General features: G+C 41.1%; 1 protein-coding gene across 2 annotated transcripts in view; it reads right to left on the bottom strand.

Moving 5' to 3' along the window:
- ADAMTS18 (ADAM metallopeptidase with thrombospondin type 1 motif 18) overlaps positions 1–13,406 on the bottom strand; it is a 76,642-nt gene that overhangs the window by 45,905 nt on the left and 17,331 nt on the right. For both annotated transcript variants that reach the window (XM_058813560.1, XM_058813558.1), the window contains exon 4: positions 2,662–2,935. In XM_058813560.1, the coding sequence (XP_058669543.1) occupies positions 2,662–2,935 (274 nt within the window). The remainder of the gene's footprint in view (positions 1–2,661; positions 2,936–13,406) is intronic.

The following is a 13,406-nucleotide window of genomic DNA, read 5'->3' as shown; positions in this document are numbered from 1 at the left end:
GATGTGCATTTAACATACAAAGGACCAGGTTAGGGTGATTTTCAAGTGTATCACGCATTATACAGAACCATTACAAACTCAAAGAACTTGTCTGTTCTGGAAGCACATCAAGACACAAGGACAGATCTCACCCAAGAGGGAAGGGCTCAGCTCAAGGCACATCAGTGCCCAGGTACTGCTTTGAAGGCAATACAGCTCCAGTGCTTTGGACACACATATCCATGAGCAGAGATGCTTTGCTCTTGAATATATATGCAGGAGCAGAGGAGCCTTGCTCTTGAATTTACCCTCACTGCTACTCAGAAAACCTAAGCAGCAGCATTTTCATGCATGTTTTACTAACTATATTCCAGTTAACTCTCATGATCAAAAAGAATTTAGTTTGTGACAAAGAGCTTGGAAGATGATTAACTGGCTTTTCTAGTGCTTACAAAGTCTCTGCACATGAAATTTTAAAAGATGATATGTACAAGTTGATGGGATAAGTTATTTTTATGACACCCAAGTGGCAATGTGCTCTTTCCTCTTATTGCTCAGCAAGTTTGATTTCATTCTTAGGTTGGGATAAATTAACCCTGACTAGGCAGGGTTAATATCAGAGGACCCCCTTTTGTCAGCCTGAATTCTCCATCCCTTTGCTCATTTGAGCTGAAACTTTATTCCAGGTGACCAGATTGGATTTCGCTGAAAATTTCAAATTTATGTGACTCCAGATCTCAGAATAAGACCAGGAAAACAATGTAAAGACTTAAAAAGAGGAAAGAAAAAAAAAGCAAGAAGAAAAAAAGTACCAAATATTCATAGAAAAAAGGCTCCCTTTACTAGGGTAATTTCTTCTGCATCCTGTATTTTCCTCTACTCAATTAAACAATGGCATGTGATTTTATTTGTATCTCATTCAGTGAACACGAGATTGATTTGTTCTATAAATTAACCATGACTGGGTCTGGAAATAAGTTGTTATTTTTTAGAACTCCTTTCTTACTCTAAAAAGGTTACAGGTATGAACTGCACAAAGTGAAAGACCACAGGTTGTGAAAAGAAAGAGTTTTGTGGGTAAGGTACTTAAATGCCATCTTGCTGAATCAGATCCTAAGAGTGTGTCTGACATCAAGTTCCTAAACAGTGATGTGTAAATCACTTTTACTAAATTCATCACAGTTGGATGCTAACTACACGTTCTTCATTTAACATAAAACCTGCTTGAATATGCAGCTAAGAGCTCATAGCTGTAAGTGAAATTATTGAATAAATAGATGTACATGTAGACTTACAAAAGCACAAAGTACTTTAAAGAAAATTCAGTTTCTCAATTAGGTTCCCAGAATCACTGGTTACTTCTGACCTCTCCTGTGTCTCTGACCCATTTATAAGACAAGAATAACAATAATATCTTTTCACATCCCAGGAGGTCATACAAATACAGTGTTCAAAATGCTCTCTATTAGAGGGATAAGCACTGTGTAAAAGCTCAAGAGGACGTGGATAATTTTCATTCTGGACAAGCAGTCACAGGAGGAAGAGTAAACAAAGCAAACACAGTGGACAATCCAAATAAAATAGGCCAGTGTAGAGCACCATCAGCCCTGCTCTGCAGCAGGAAAACCAGACAGGAGGGAAAGGGAGGATGTAATGAGGCAGTTTGGGATTGCAGTAGAAGGCAAATGTTTACAGGTTGAATCACAGGCTTGTGCATTTGGCAGTTGAAGGTTTGGCTTTTAAATCTGGGGGGGAGGATCTCTGAAATTTTAACAAGCCATTTGTTTTCAGCCCTCAGTCTCAGCCAGCCACCTTCCCACTAACTCCTTTCCCATTCCTTCCCTTCTATTTATTTTCTCCTTCTTCCTTACACACCTTTGGAAAAGGAAGCTGCTCATTTTCTCAGAACTTCTGTAGGAAGTTGGAAGAATATAAGTGGACTCAGGCACTGTTTTCAGTACTGTTTGCAGTCCTGGAAACCCTCATTAAGAAACTCAGCTCAGAAGCTGATCAGCTTTCAAAAAGACTCAGCTGAATGCTAAAAGTACAGATATAAGGTCCAAGGGGGCTCTAAAATGTTCTGCAATTTGAGGGCCTAATGACAGACTCAGAATGGATCTTGGCAGGATAATGTATTTCAATATATTTTTTAAGACATGGCTTCAAAATCTTATTTAAACAATTTACATGGGTGGTTCTTTTTGAAGATCTCAGTTGCTGAAAATTTCATTATCAAATGGTGAGTTCTGAGACTTTTTCTCTATCCTCTCAGAAATTAATGATTTTGAAGCTTTTTTTCTCGATCTTCAAGCCTAATTAATTTTTTATCCTCAGTCTAACAGAGAGAAGTTCAGGGACTTGGCATTCATTACTGTGCAGAATTGCTTACTGAAAAGTATGTCAATGTAAGAAAAAATCACCACTGGGATCTTTCAATCTAGGCAAAGCACGCAAAAAACTAAACAGTGATTCTGATGGCTTAATAAAAGAGGTGGTTCTATGAACTTAGAGCAAAACTCAAGTTTCTCATATGCGTTTCATGTTAGAAATATATAACTTAAAGTTATTAGTGCTCCCTCCCAAAGGGACGTGAGGAGATGTGAAGCACCCCTTGGGACCACCATAGGACCCAGCCCGAAACAGCCACTACCTCAAGAAAGGAGAGAAAGTTTCCTTACATACATTTCTTGCGCCGTCCACAAAAATGCTGCTTTTGGAACCGTCCGTGGCGGTACGCGCTGGGGCGCGCGGGGTGGGCGCGCGTCCTGCGCCGGCCCCGGGGGATGGATTTGGGATGGGGCCGGGCTGGGGGCCCGTGCACCTGCCCCTCTGCCGTCCTCTTGTACAGCACGTGCGGGTGGTGCCCGGCGGGGGACGTGTAGTTGTGCTGCCGGGCCAGGCGCTGAGGTAACGGGGAGATCAGGAACTCCATCTGCCGCGTGCGTATCAATCCCGACTGCAAAGAGACACGGCAGCACGCGTTACAGAGCAGGCTGCCAGCTCACAGCCACCGACCCTCCTGCAGAGCCCACGCTGACCACAACGTGCACCTCGACACCGGTTAGCTACTCAAGTTACAGATTATTCAAGTTATGATCTGGATATTCTTCCCATTTAAATATGCATCGTTTCCTTTTGGAGGTGACCAGGTTTCCCATTTGGAAAAACACAAACCAGAGAGACTGTGGTGTAGCGTAGTGATTAAAACCATGACGGATGTGCAGCACAGCACCTTCACACAATAGCATGCATAGTTTCATGTGCAATATTAACCCATTCTTCACAATACAGGTTTATTTGTGCACAGGATATACATAAAAAGGAAGCGCTTTTGGAAAACACAACTTCTCATAGGTGCACATATCATAGAAGAAAATATTTGAATTAAGCTTCACAGCTTTTTCACAACAAGGCATTACCAAACAGGAGTCCCAGACTTGAGGGCATTCCAAGTAGAAAATGACATTAGAGGTCAGCAGCACAAAGCTGAAGCATCTAAACATCTAAGGACCATCGTTCAGTAATCAACTCCCTGCAATTTAATCATAATTTAAACACAATGCAAAATGTATACCCTCCTACAAGGGAAAGCTAATCAGTAAAGGCAAGCATCTGACAGTTTTCCTTCTTGGATCTCTGAAAGACACAAGTATGGGAAAACTACACTGTAGTTTTCACATAGGATCTGTGCATAAAACTGCACATGTGATGAAGTGTTTCCAGGATCGGGGCCAGGGAAATGTGGGTGGCACTGAGGAAGTATTTCCATGCAGCTCATTAATCAGTTATGATTTTATTTCATTTCTTGGTTTTGTAAAACATGTTGTAATAAACACCTTTTTTTACCAAGTCAAAAACCAAAAAAGTTTCATCAGGTAATTCTATTACATTATATACGTAATACTAGATACAGATTTTTGGTTTGGATCAGTGAGGCTCTACCATGTGCCAACACCCTCCTGCCAAAACTGACATCCCATGAGGACTACATATCTCTTAGGCTTCAGAAAAATATGTGCAGACAAACAAATGTCAATTGCAAACCATCTTGCCCCACATCTTGAGTCCTCCAAGACCATGATTCCAACCTCCTTCCTCAAAAATATCTTTGAAAATGCAGACATGTCACATGTTTCACCTCTTCCCTTCCGAAATGAATGTTCTTCTTCAGAGCAACCTCCCAGGGCCTGAATGCCATGGGTATGACAAGGAGAGCAGCTTGGATGCCTAATGTAAGGGCTGCAGTTTTTAAGGATTTGTGGAATTTTCTGTGCTTTAAGAACTGTGTCCCAAGAGGAAAACTCAACACAGTGAAAAGCAAGTGAAAATTGAAAGTTACATATGAATCTTCACAGCTTTAACCATTAACTAAACCAATGCAGAAACTGATTTTAAGTCTGTTCCAGGTGGAAAGATTTATCAAAAATCTACAGGTCCTCAACAGACTACAGTCATCTACTCCACTCTTTTCACAGAAATTATTTTCTGCTGATCCAAATCAAAGGCAGCTTTGCAGTACTCCCCAAAATAAGCACCTTTCACAGGGACCCAAAACCAGAGCTCACAATGTCCCACTGTGATCTCAGTTTTGGCAATAGAAGAGATTCCACACTATGAACTGAGAGGGTCTAATTGCCCTCTGAAATACAACAACAACAGCAACAACAACAACAATAATAATAATAATAATAATCCTCCCCACACAAATTATATTCTGATACACAATTTTCCCATTTTCCTCTCTTCAACATGAATTCATAATTATGGATCTCAGCCTGTATCTACTTAACATTCTAAAAGAAGGTTAAAGTTGCCTCCATCAATAAAAGACAGGGTTTAAATAATTGACAGGAATTTAACTCGCCTGCTCACTGCAATAAGTTGGCATATTTCAAATGTCAGATCACATTTGGTCATGACAAAGTACTTTCCTGTAGGGAAGATGACCAATATTTTAATCCTTATGATGTGTGTCATCACACAATTTACAAGTGGTTCTGAGAGGCAATCTTTATCTCCAATGCACTGATAATTGGGCACTGCTAAGAGATTTTTTTTTTCAAGCTGGAAAAGAGAAATGTAGTGAATCTGGTTCTTATTTCCCCATTTTAAAGGCTTCCACATCTGAAATTATTCCTGTAGGATTCATTTTGTAGATGATTTGAACCATATGGAAAAAAAAGGGGGTTCTACATTTTCCTGTAAGAAACTGCCCCTGATGCACATGAAGTCTCAGCCCCGAACATCATTTCTATATTTAACATTCTAAGGGAGGATTGAGAATTCATGGTTGTGGGGGAAGAAGTGACTGAATTCTGGGCCCTGCTTGTATTTTGCTGCACCTTTACAGAGGCAATAGCTGACTGAGTGCCTTACAAATGTAGTCACTTTTTTCCAACAGAAATGACCTTAAATCTCCAACAAGACATTTTTCCTTTGGGTTTTACATCAAACTCATCCTCCAAGTTGAAAAATGCTGTGTGAATGAAAGATACCTTCTTTTTGATAACATTCAGTTTTATGAAGTTGTGAAGTTGTCAAGAAGAAAGGAGAAGTGCCACAGAGCAGTCTGGACACTCACTCAATCACACACCATTTGCCATTTTTTCCAGGGATGGCTTCAAGCATTCACATTGAATTAATCACTTTGGGAATTCCAAAGCAATGCAGAGAATGCTGACCTGGCTTCAGACAGAGCTGCAGTCCTCTGGAGCACTGCAAAGCGGGCAGTGGGAAAACAGCTGCCAGGTACTTTTCCTGCAGGTTCTGAAATTGTAGTGTTGGGTGAAGGAAAGTCGGCCAATGGCTCCACTGTGCTGGCTGGCACACATGCCAGCTGAGAAATGCCACGGCACAGAGGCAGGAGATTAATCTTTTCACTCTTTTCCATCTTCATTCAGAGGCACAGATTCATCTTTTCTAGCTTTACACCAAGAAGGAATTCCAGTTTTTGAAGGCCAGATTTTGGTTACTGTGTACTCCTGGGTATGCCGGGAATTTTTTCTACAAATGCATGAAACATCTCCATAATTGTGAGTTAGATTATATGCATTAATCCTGCTCAAAGACTTCAGAACAAATATTGTGAAAACTGTTGTGGAAATTTTTGCATTGGGTTTTCTGCTTTAGTTTTATGCATTACATGTGATTTTCCCTGAATCAAGGATGACTTTCCATTAACCTCGATGGGTTTAGGACACAATGAGGAGAGGGTCAGATAGGTCAAAATTCCATTTTAATTTCAGATTCTCTGCAATTATAACAACATGAGAGGAAGCAGGATGACAAAATCTAACATTCTTGTAAGTCTAGACAACACAGCATGAAAAAGGCCAGGGACTCCTGTCTATTCCCTCTGTATCCCACTGTGGCTATCACTAATAATAGCAATAATTGTGAGAATATGGTGGGAAGGAACACCCAAGAGATTGCTCAGTTGGAATTTGCTGTTTTCTTCTTCCCTCACAACACATATTTGCTATTCTTCTGGAAGGGATATTCCATGCCATTGGAAAGAAAATGGAAAGACACAAGTTGACCTGTGTGGTTAGCAAATAATTTTGAATCAATAATTTAGAGGAACTTGCAGTTTGTTTGTGGAAAAGTTGAGAAGAGATAAAAAGGCAACATTCCTCCTCCTCTCGTTATTTGTTATGAAATGTTTGCTTAGCTCTGGGCTCAAGGAATTTTCAGATCCAATACACCTCTGTGAAATTCCTCAGTATCTGGCTGTAATCACCTAGGTAAGGAACTTGTTCTGTTTTCTTGGTGTGTTTCAAAAGGAAGAAGAATTTCAAAATGAGATTTGTACAAGGGCAATGACAACATGGTGTCTGCTTCAAGGATTTTTTAATTGAACATAGACCATAAATTGAAAAATAAGGAGAATTTGTTTAAACCACTGAAAAAGATCATCTCAACTACACAAAATCAGGTAGATTTTCCACTGATTTTCAATCCACAAGGAAGAATTTTCAGAGTCACTAACATATCTGTCCCTAACACATCTCATGGCAGCAGCAGAGGCTGCTCCCATTTGCTCCCCTGTGTTCTTAGACTGGGAGTGGAGCCTTTGGCAGCTTACCAGCCTGTAAACCTAATTCACTTTGGGGTTTCAGCATCTCCAGAAAACACAGACCCTCCATAAAAAGCAGATCAATGACAGGGACTGAAGAATTTGCAGAACTCCTACTTCTCTCCCATAAATTAACAAAGCTGAGAGCTGACAGATCCTCACTCCAGACTGGAAAGGCCTTGTGTCTGAGGGTTCTCTGTTTTCATACAAGGCACTTTGATTACATGCTAGTTAAACTGATGGCAACAGCTTTATGCATATTAAAGTTAGAGGAGTTTCAGAAACCAGATGCAAATAATGAGATAAAAGCCTAACAAAATGAAACTGAGAATTAAAACAGATGAATAATTGAACTTCAGTGTCTCTCCTAAATGTAACTACTCAATATTGACTGACGTGAAGTTAATTTACAGTTTGCACAAGAACAAGAGTATCTCAACTAAATGAGGTATGAAAAAGCATGCACATATTTCCTAAGGAATACTGCTCATAGTCAGAATGCCTTATTCAGTGTTAGGAGCATATACATAAAATAAGGTGTTAAAAAACCCACTGTGTTCTTAACTAAAACAATGGCCAAAGAAATACATGAAATCTATACCATTATGTGGATGTGAGTGTGCTCAAGATGAAAAATCACTAAAAGGGAAGAGTTAAATATCATTTCACACCCATTAAAATAGTTCCAAATATTCATGAAAAGTTTTAAAAGACTTGACAGAAGGCCAACTGAAATTGGCATAAAGCTTTCCACAGACTTCAGTGGACATTGATCCAAGACTTCTGTTATTTCCCAACTGTCCAGCTCCTAAAAAAACCCAAATCATTGATTCAAACACATCCCAAAAAGAATTACAGAACGTGAAGTACAGAGACATAAAGTACAGTCTAAGATCTACTTAAAACACATAAAAATGTAAACTAAGAACTTCCCTGAAAAACAAAGACTAAGGAGAGCAGATGACCTATGAACTATGGTTGCTGGTTATTTAAAACCATCTGAGGCCAAAGATTCCTAGAAATCTAATATGCACATCACAGTGTGGTTGGGGCCATCTCATGTTACAGCATCCTGGAGTCTTTTCTCATTCACTTTGCAGAGAGAAAACTCATGAAATCACCTTACCTTTCTTCAGTGCTTTGGCACCACAAAGGAAGCACAAAAGGCCCTGCTCTGTCACCAGAGCTTTCCATTGCTGGAGGAGAGACTGCCCTCTCTCAGCTGTCCCACCTGGGGTTCTGCCTGCCAGACCATCTCACACATGGAACCAAGGGCAGCTTGCAAGCCCAAAGAGGGTATGGCAGAGACCCAGAGAACACAAAGATGTTCACACAGCTTAGAGCTCCCTGACAACAGCCAGAAGCTGCCTTTTGGCCAAGACTGGTCTCTGGAATGGGGCAGATGTCCATTTTTGAACACCAACATACAGCAGCATGTGCTAGAAGGGGACAGAGGTCTCCCTTTAAGTCCCATACTCTGCTCACACTCCACCTCAGACCCAGGGGAGGTGAGGGAGGGCTTTCCCTTGGCTTTCATGAGCACATCATGGCAATGCCCTCACCAAGCACAGAAACCACCCTGGTGTTTGCCACCATCCCTCTGCTCCTGCCTGGAACACACACTTGCCAGAGCAAGGCAGCCCAGTCCAGGAGCCATGGGTCTGCTCAGAGCCTGGCTTTGAGAGAAGCTCAGCACAACATCCATGTTGGACACAGCACAACATCCACTTTGGGCTGAGCCTTTCATAACAGCGAGTTCAGGGCAGCAGGGATTTCAGAAACACTTCAAATGTCCCCAGGGAGAAGCCCGTGAGGAGGTGGCAGTCCCTGTGCACCAGCAGGGACAAAACCCTGCCAAGACAGCAAGGAAAGTGCCAGCTACCTTTCCTTTCAAGGTTCTGGGTTAAGCCTTGAAAATGTGGTGAATGTATCATTTTTTTACTTATGCCAAAGAATCCCAGGAAGAAAAAAGTCCTGTTAAGTTTGCCAACATTCATCTTATGAATTCCTCTTTCCTCCAAAGCAAGGGTGTTCAACCAATACCATCACGAGGCTGCTCAGAGAACTCTGCATCATGTAAGCAGTTTAAATAATAAATGCTTGTTTCTTTAGGGAATGTGTAATGAAGTAGACTCACCTCTTGGGATGGGTTAAGTTGGTAGTCTGAAAAATATGTGGGACTATAACCTTACTACAGTCATAAGCAAAACTACTTCCAAGAATTCTAGCCAGCAGGATAGTACAGCCTGACCTGGAACTGCAGATACCCGATAGCACTCACTGACTTTTTGAGAGATGGCTTATTGAGCCCCTCTCAAGTTAGGGTCACAATGTCAATGCTCTGGAAAATATAATCAAAATGAGCAAATTAAGATGTGAAATTAGGTAGAAAAAAAAAATGACAAGCAGCATATCTGGAAAGGAGAAAGGGGCTGAATTGCAGAAAGTGTTGCTGAGGTGAAAGATATTTTTACCCTTGGGAAGCATCAGGAGCAAGCAGCCAAGCCAATGGCAGTAAATCATGGCAATTAAGGGAGTTCCTCCCCTCTCCACTCTGACCCACAGCCCCTTTTCTGGGAGGGAGCTGCAGAGGGGACAGCAGCAGCCATGAGGCTGAGGGGCATTGCTGCCTCTTTCTGTCCCCCTGAGAAGGGCACTTACAGAATGTACTGGGTCAATGGAACAAGCTTCTGAGACACCGTGACAGAGACACAATCCCTGATCCACCAACAAAACGTGAAAAGCCTGGACCCTAAATCCATACACAGATTGTTAAATTAATGACAGACTTTTACAGAGTGTTAAGCACCCAGGAGCTCCCATTGAGCTGAACATTGTCTGTGCAAGCATTTCCAGAGCGCTTTTATACCAATTTGGGAAAGAAAATGTTCTGGGAAACTAGTGAGAATGGACTCTCATGAGGTTTCCAATAATACACATGTATTATTGAAGTCAGAAATCCCACGAGTAAAACTCAGAGCATGTTCATTTTTGATCCTATCCCAAACCAGGCAGCACAAAGGCATGTGAACACACTGAAGGGAAGAGAGAATTTCAGTTAACTAAACTTTTCCCTAGCTTTTATGTTTGCCAAAAAAATTCACCCATCCTTCAGAAAAGTATCAAGCCTGTAAATGGGCAGTTCCTGATGCTGGCCCCAGAGTCAGGGAAGTACAAAGTGATGTTTTATGGGACTGGGTCCTTGGCTGATGAGAATAACCTCAGCAGACCTTTACTGATTTTCACCAGACTGGAATACCTGGCTCTGTACCACACCAAATGTTTAGGTTAAGTTAATGGCCCTTATACACAGTAAAATATTTTTTATCATGAAAGAAGCATTAGAATCATTGGTTGCCTTTTCTGACTTGAGAATTGTCAGCAGATGGCATTTTCCTTTAGAATCTGACTCAGAAAAATAACTCAATTATTCTGTTTTCTAACATCATATAGATTTCTTGCCAATGTAAATTGTTAAGGGTTCTTAACAATATAGTATTTTATTACCTGACGATCTGACAGGAGGAGAGTACAAGGTTTAAATTGCCAGCCTGAGTTAGCCATGAAAGACTACTCTGTTTGGTTGCTCAAAAGAAGTGCTATGCAGAACAGTCAGCAATTAAAACAAGGTAACAAAAATGCATGTCTTTAATTATTCCTATATGAACAAAGCCAGAGTTATCTCTGAATAGTGCCTTTGTATTTCTGCAGTTGACTGAGCTTGTTTCAAATGTCTTTATGCAACCCCCTGTCAGCATATGGCAAATAAGGAAATATTCTTATTTGTTCCTCCACTTATGGTAATTGAACCAGTCACATTGGTATTTAAATGTATTAAATTGGTATTTATTGCAGGGTAATGAGATATTCTAGAACCAACACAAAGTTGATTGCTTTGCCACAGATTAAATACTTGCTTGTCAGTACGTGAGCTCACTCATTTCTCATGTTTTGGGTTTTAAAAAAGCCAAAAACCAAAAAGAAACCACCCCAGGAGCAGGCATGATAAATGAATAGAAGAAAAATACTAATTCAAACTACAGCATAACCACACTAACTATACACCAATAACATTAAAGTGAAGTGCCAGAGGTTTACCAAGTTACAGTCAGGATCACTTCATTTACAATTCCATCAGTGGGGCTCTTTGGCTCCCTAGAAAGGTTTTGGAAGGCAATTAGCTAAAACCAACAGCTCAAATTTGGCCTTGGTAGCTGTACAAGCACTTGGGTATGGCCTGTTTAAGCAAATCCCTGCAACTGTAAGATAAAATCTAGAGCTTTTATTAGTTATGACAGTTCTGAAATCCATCACAAAGCAAACAGGAAACAGCAGGATTATTTAATGAGTCCATTTATGCTTCACTCTCCCTAAAAAGAGGCAGCCCACTATTTGTCGTGTGCTGACAGTTGATTAGTTACTTAGGGCACCTCAAGAATAACAGAAAAACTGACTTGAGAGGGCAGCTCAGTGTGTCCCCTGAGCTAACATCCCCTGTAACTAGGTGCACAGCTTCAGAGAACACTCCAGGTGAGAGCAGGATTACCTTTAGAAACCTCCAAAAGCACAGGAAATGCAGCTCTCTCTGTCCTGTCATTCTCTGTAACAGCACAAAACAAAAGCACCATTTACCTCCCTCTTAAACATCTGAAATGTGCCTTTGAGATGCCCAGACCTTCAGACAGGGCAGCATTTCACCCTGAGGTGGGTTTGCTATGAATTATTTATGCTGCACAAAGGATTAGGTGAAATGAAAATGTTCTGGCAAGATTCTCCTCCCTCTTTGTGTACAGCTAATCAGTTTTACAGGGCTGGAGTTCAGATGGATCAATATTCTAGAGAAAGTGCATGCCTTCTTAATGAAGCTGCTGCTCCCAGAGTGGTAATAAAGGCAAAACCAATAAGATTAGGGCAGAGTGACACAGAAAATGAACAGCTTAAAAAAAAAACCCAAAAAACCAAAAAAAACCCAAACAACTGATGACATATAACTAAAATCAGTACTTGGAAATTCCTTTTCCATAGGTACTTAGCATTAACAGATGCTTGTTTGAGTGTTTCTGATCAGCAACATTCCTCCCTATCATACAGGCAACTCCAAACTTTAAAAGTCATGAATCAGGCCTTGTAGGAAACACAACTATAAATTACGAGATTTTTTAAAATAATGCCAAAGGGCTTCAGTGTTTTATTTTCTTTCTGATTTCTTGAACCATTTTCAGCTGAGTTTTTAAAAGCTTTTTTTATCCCTTCTAATCATGTATACTAGAATCAAAGTTGAGTGGGGTTGGGTTTTTTTTTTGTGAAAAATCCAGCTTTTCCTGTGGTGATGGGACTTTGGCAGCTGGACCCTTCAGAACATTTCATATTGTAAGTGAGAATTAGGCAAGGCTTAATATTCCTTCTCCCTTACATGTTGAGGTTGCAGACAATAGAGAGAGAAGACACTTTCCCAAGCACTGAGACACCACTTGGAGCTACCTGATGGCAGAACCTTCCCTCTGGGTGGGACTGTGGCCTGCAATGAGTTACACCCAACTGCATCAAAGCCCCAAGCAAATCCTCTCCACATCTGGTGGCTTCCCTACCCATACCCACATTTCCCCAGTGCAGATCCTCCAGACACCAGCTCTGCCCAACCAGAGCTGATGCAAATGAATTTGAGGGGGCAGAAGATCTGAGCCTGTCTGACCTGGGATAATTTGCATTCAAACAAAATAAATCCAGCTCAATTCCCATAGTAATTTTGCTTTGCTATGAATAGCTCAGGCAGCTCCAATAACGAGGAGCTCGGGTTACATCTGATTGCCAGCTGTATTGCTTACTAAGAAGTTAGGTCAGTGCTTCCCAACCTTTTAATTTTCCTTGTTGGAGTATACATTGCTATGGATTAGTTACATGAGAGAGTGGTCACAAGGAACTCTGTAGGGAGCAAAGTATCAGCTTTGCTGATATTCCACATACACAGACATATCCATATGTTGAAATATCTACGTGGGAAGGAGAAAGGGAGTGGAACAAAAGAGCTTAGGACACTAAGGGATGGAAAACAAGAAGCAAAGATGGCTCAAGAGTGAGAATGTCAGGCTGGCGCCTGGGTTATCTGGATTACACTCCCTGCTCTTCAGCATTTCAGCTTCTCTGTTCCTTATTTATCAGTTTAATAGGTAGGATTCTGTAATCAATGTAGAAAATGCTCATGAGGGACTCGTGAGGGCTCACATTTGACCCTGGCTGGGTTGTTCTGTTGTTCTCCCACCCTCTCTACTCTAAGCTGCAGCCCCAGCCTTCAGGATGCCACCCCCCAGCCAGGGCTGGGATCCAGGAGCACAGAGAGCCAGAGCACAGCCAG

The sequence above is a fragment of the Ammospiza caudacuta genome, chromosome 13, assembly GCF_027887145.1.
Source record: "Ammospiza caudacuta isolate bAmmCau1 chromosome 13, bAmmCau1.pri, whole genome shotgun sequence".
NCBI classification, from domain to species: Eukaryota; Metazoa; Chordata; class Aves; order Passeriformes; family Passerellidae; genus Ammospiza; species Ammospiza caudacuta.
This window is presented reverse-complemented; position numbering and strand designations above follow the sequence as displayed.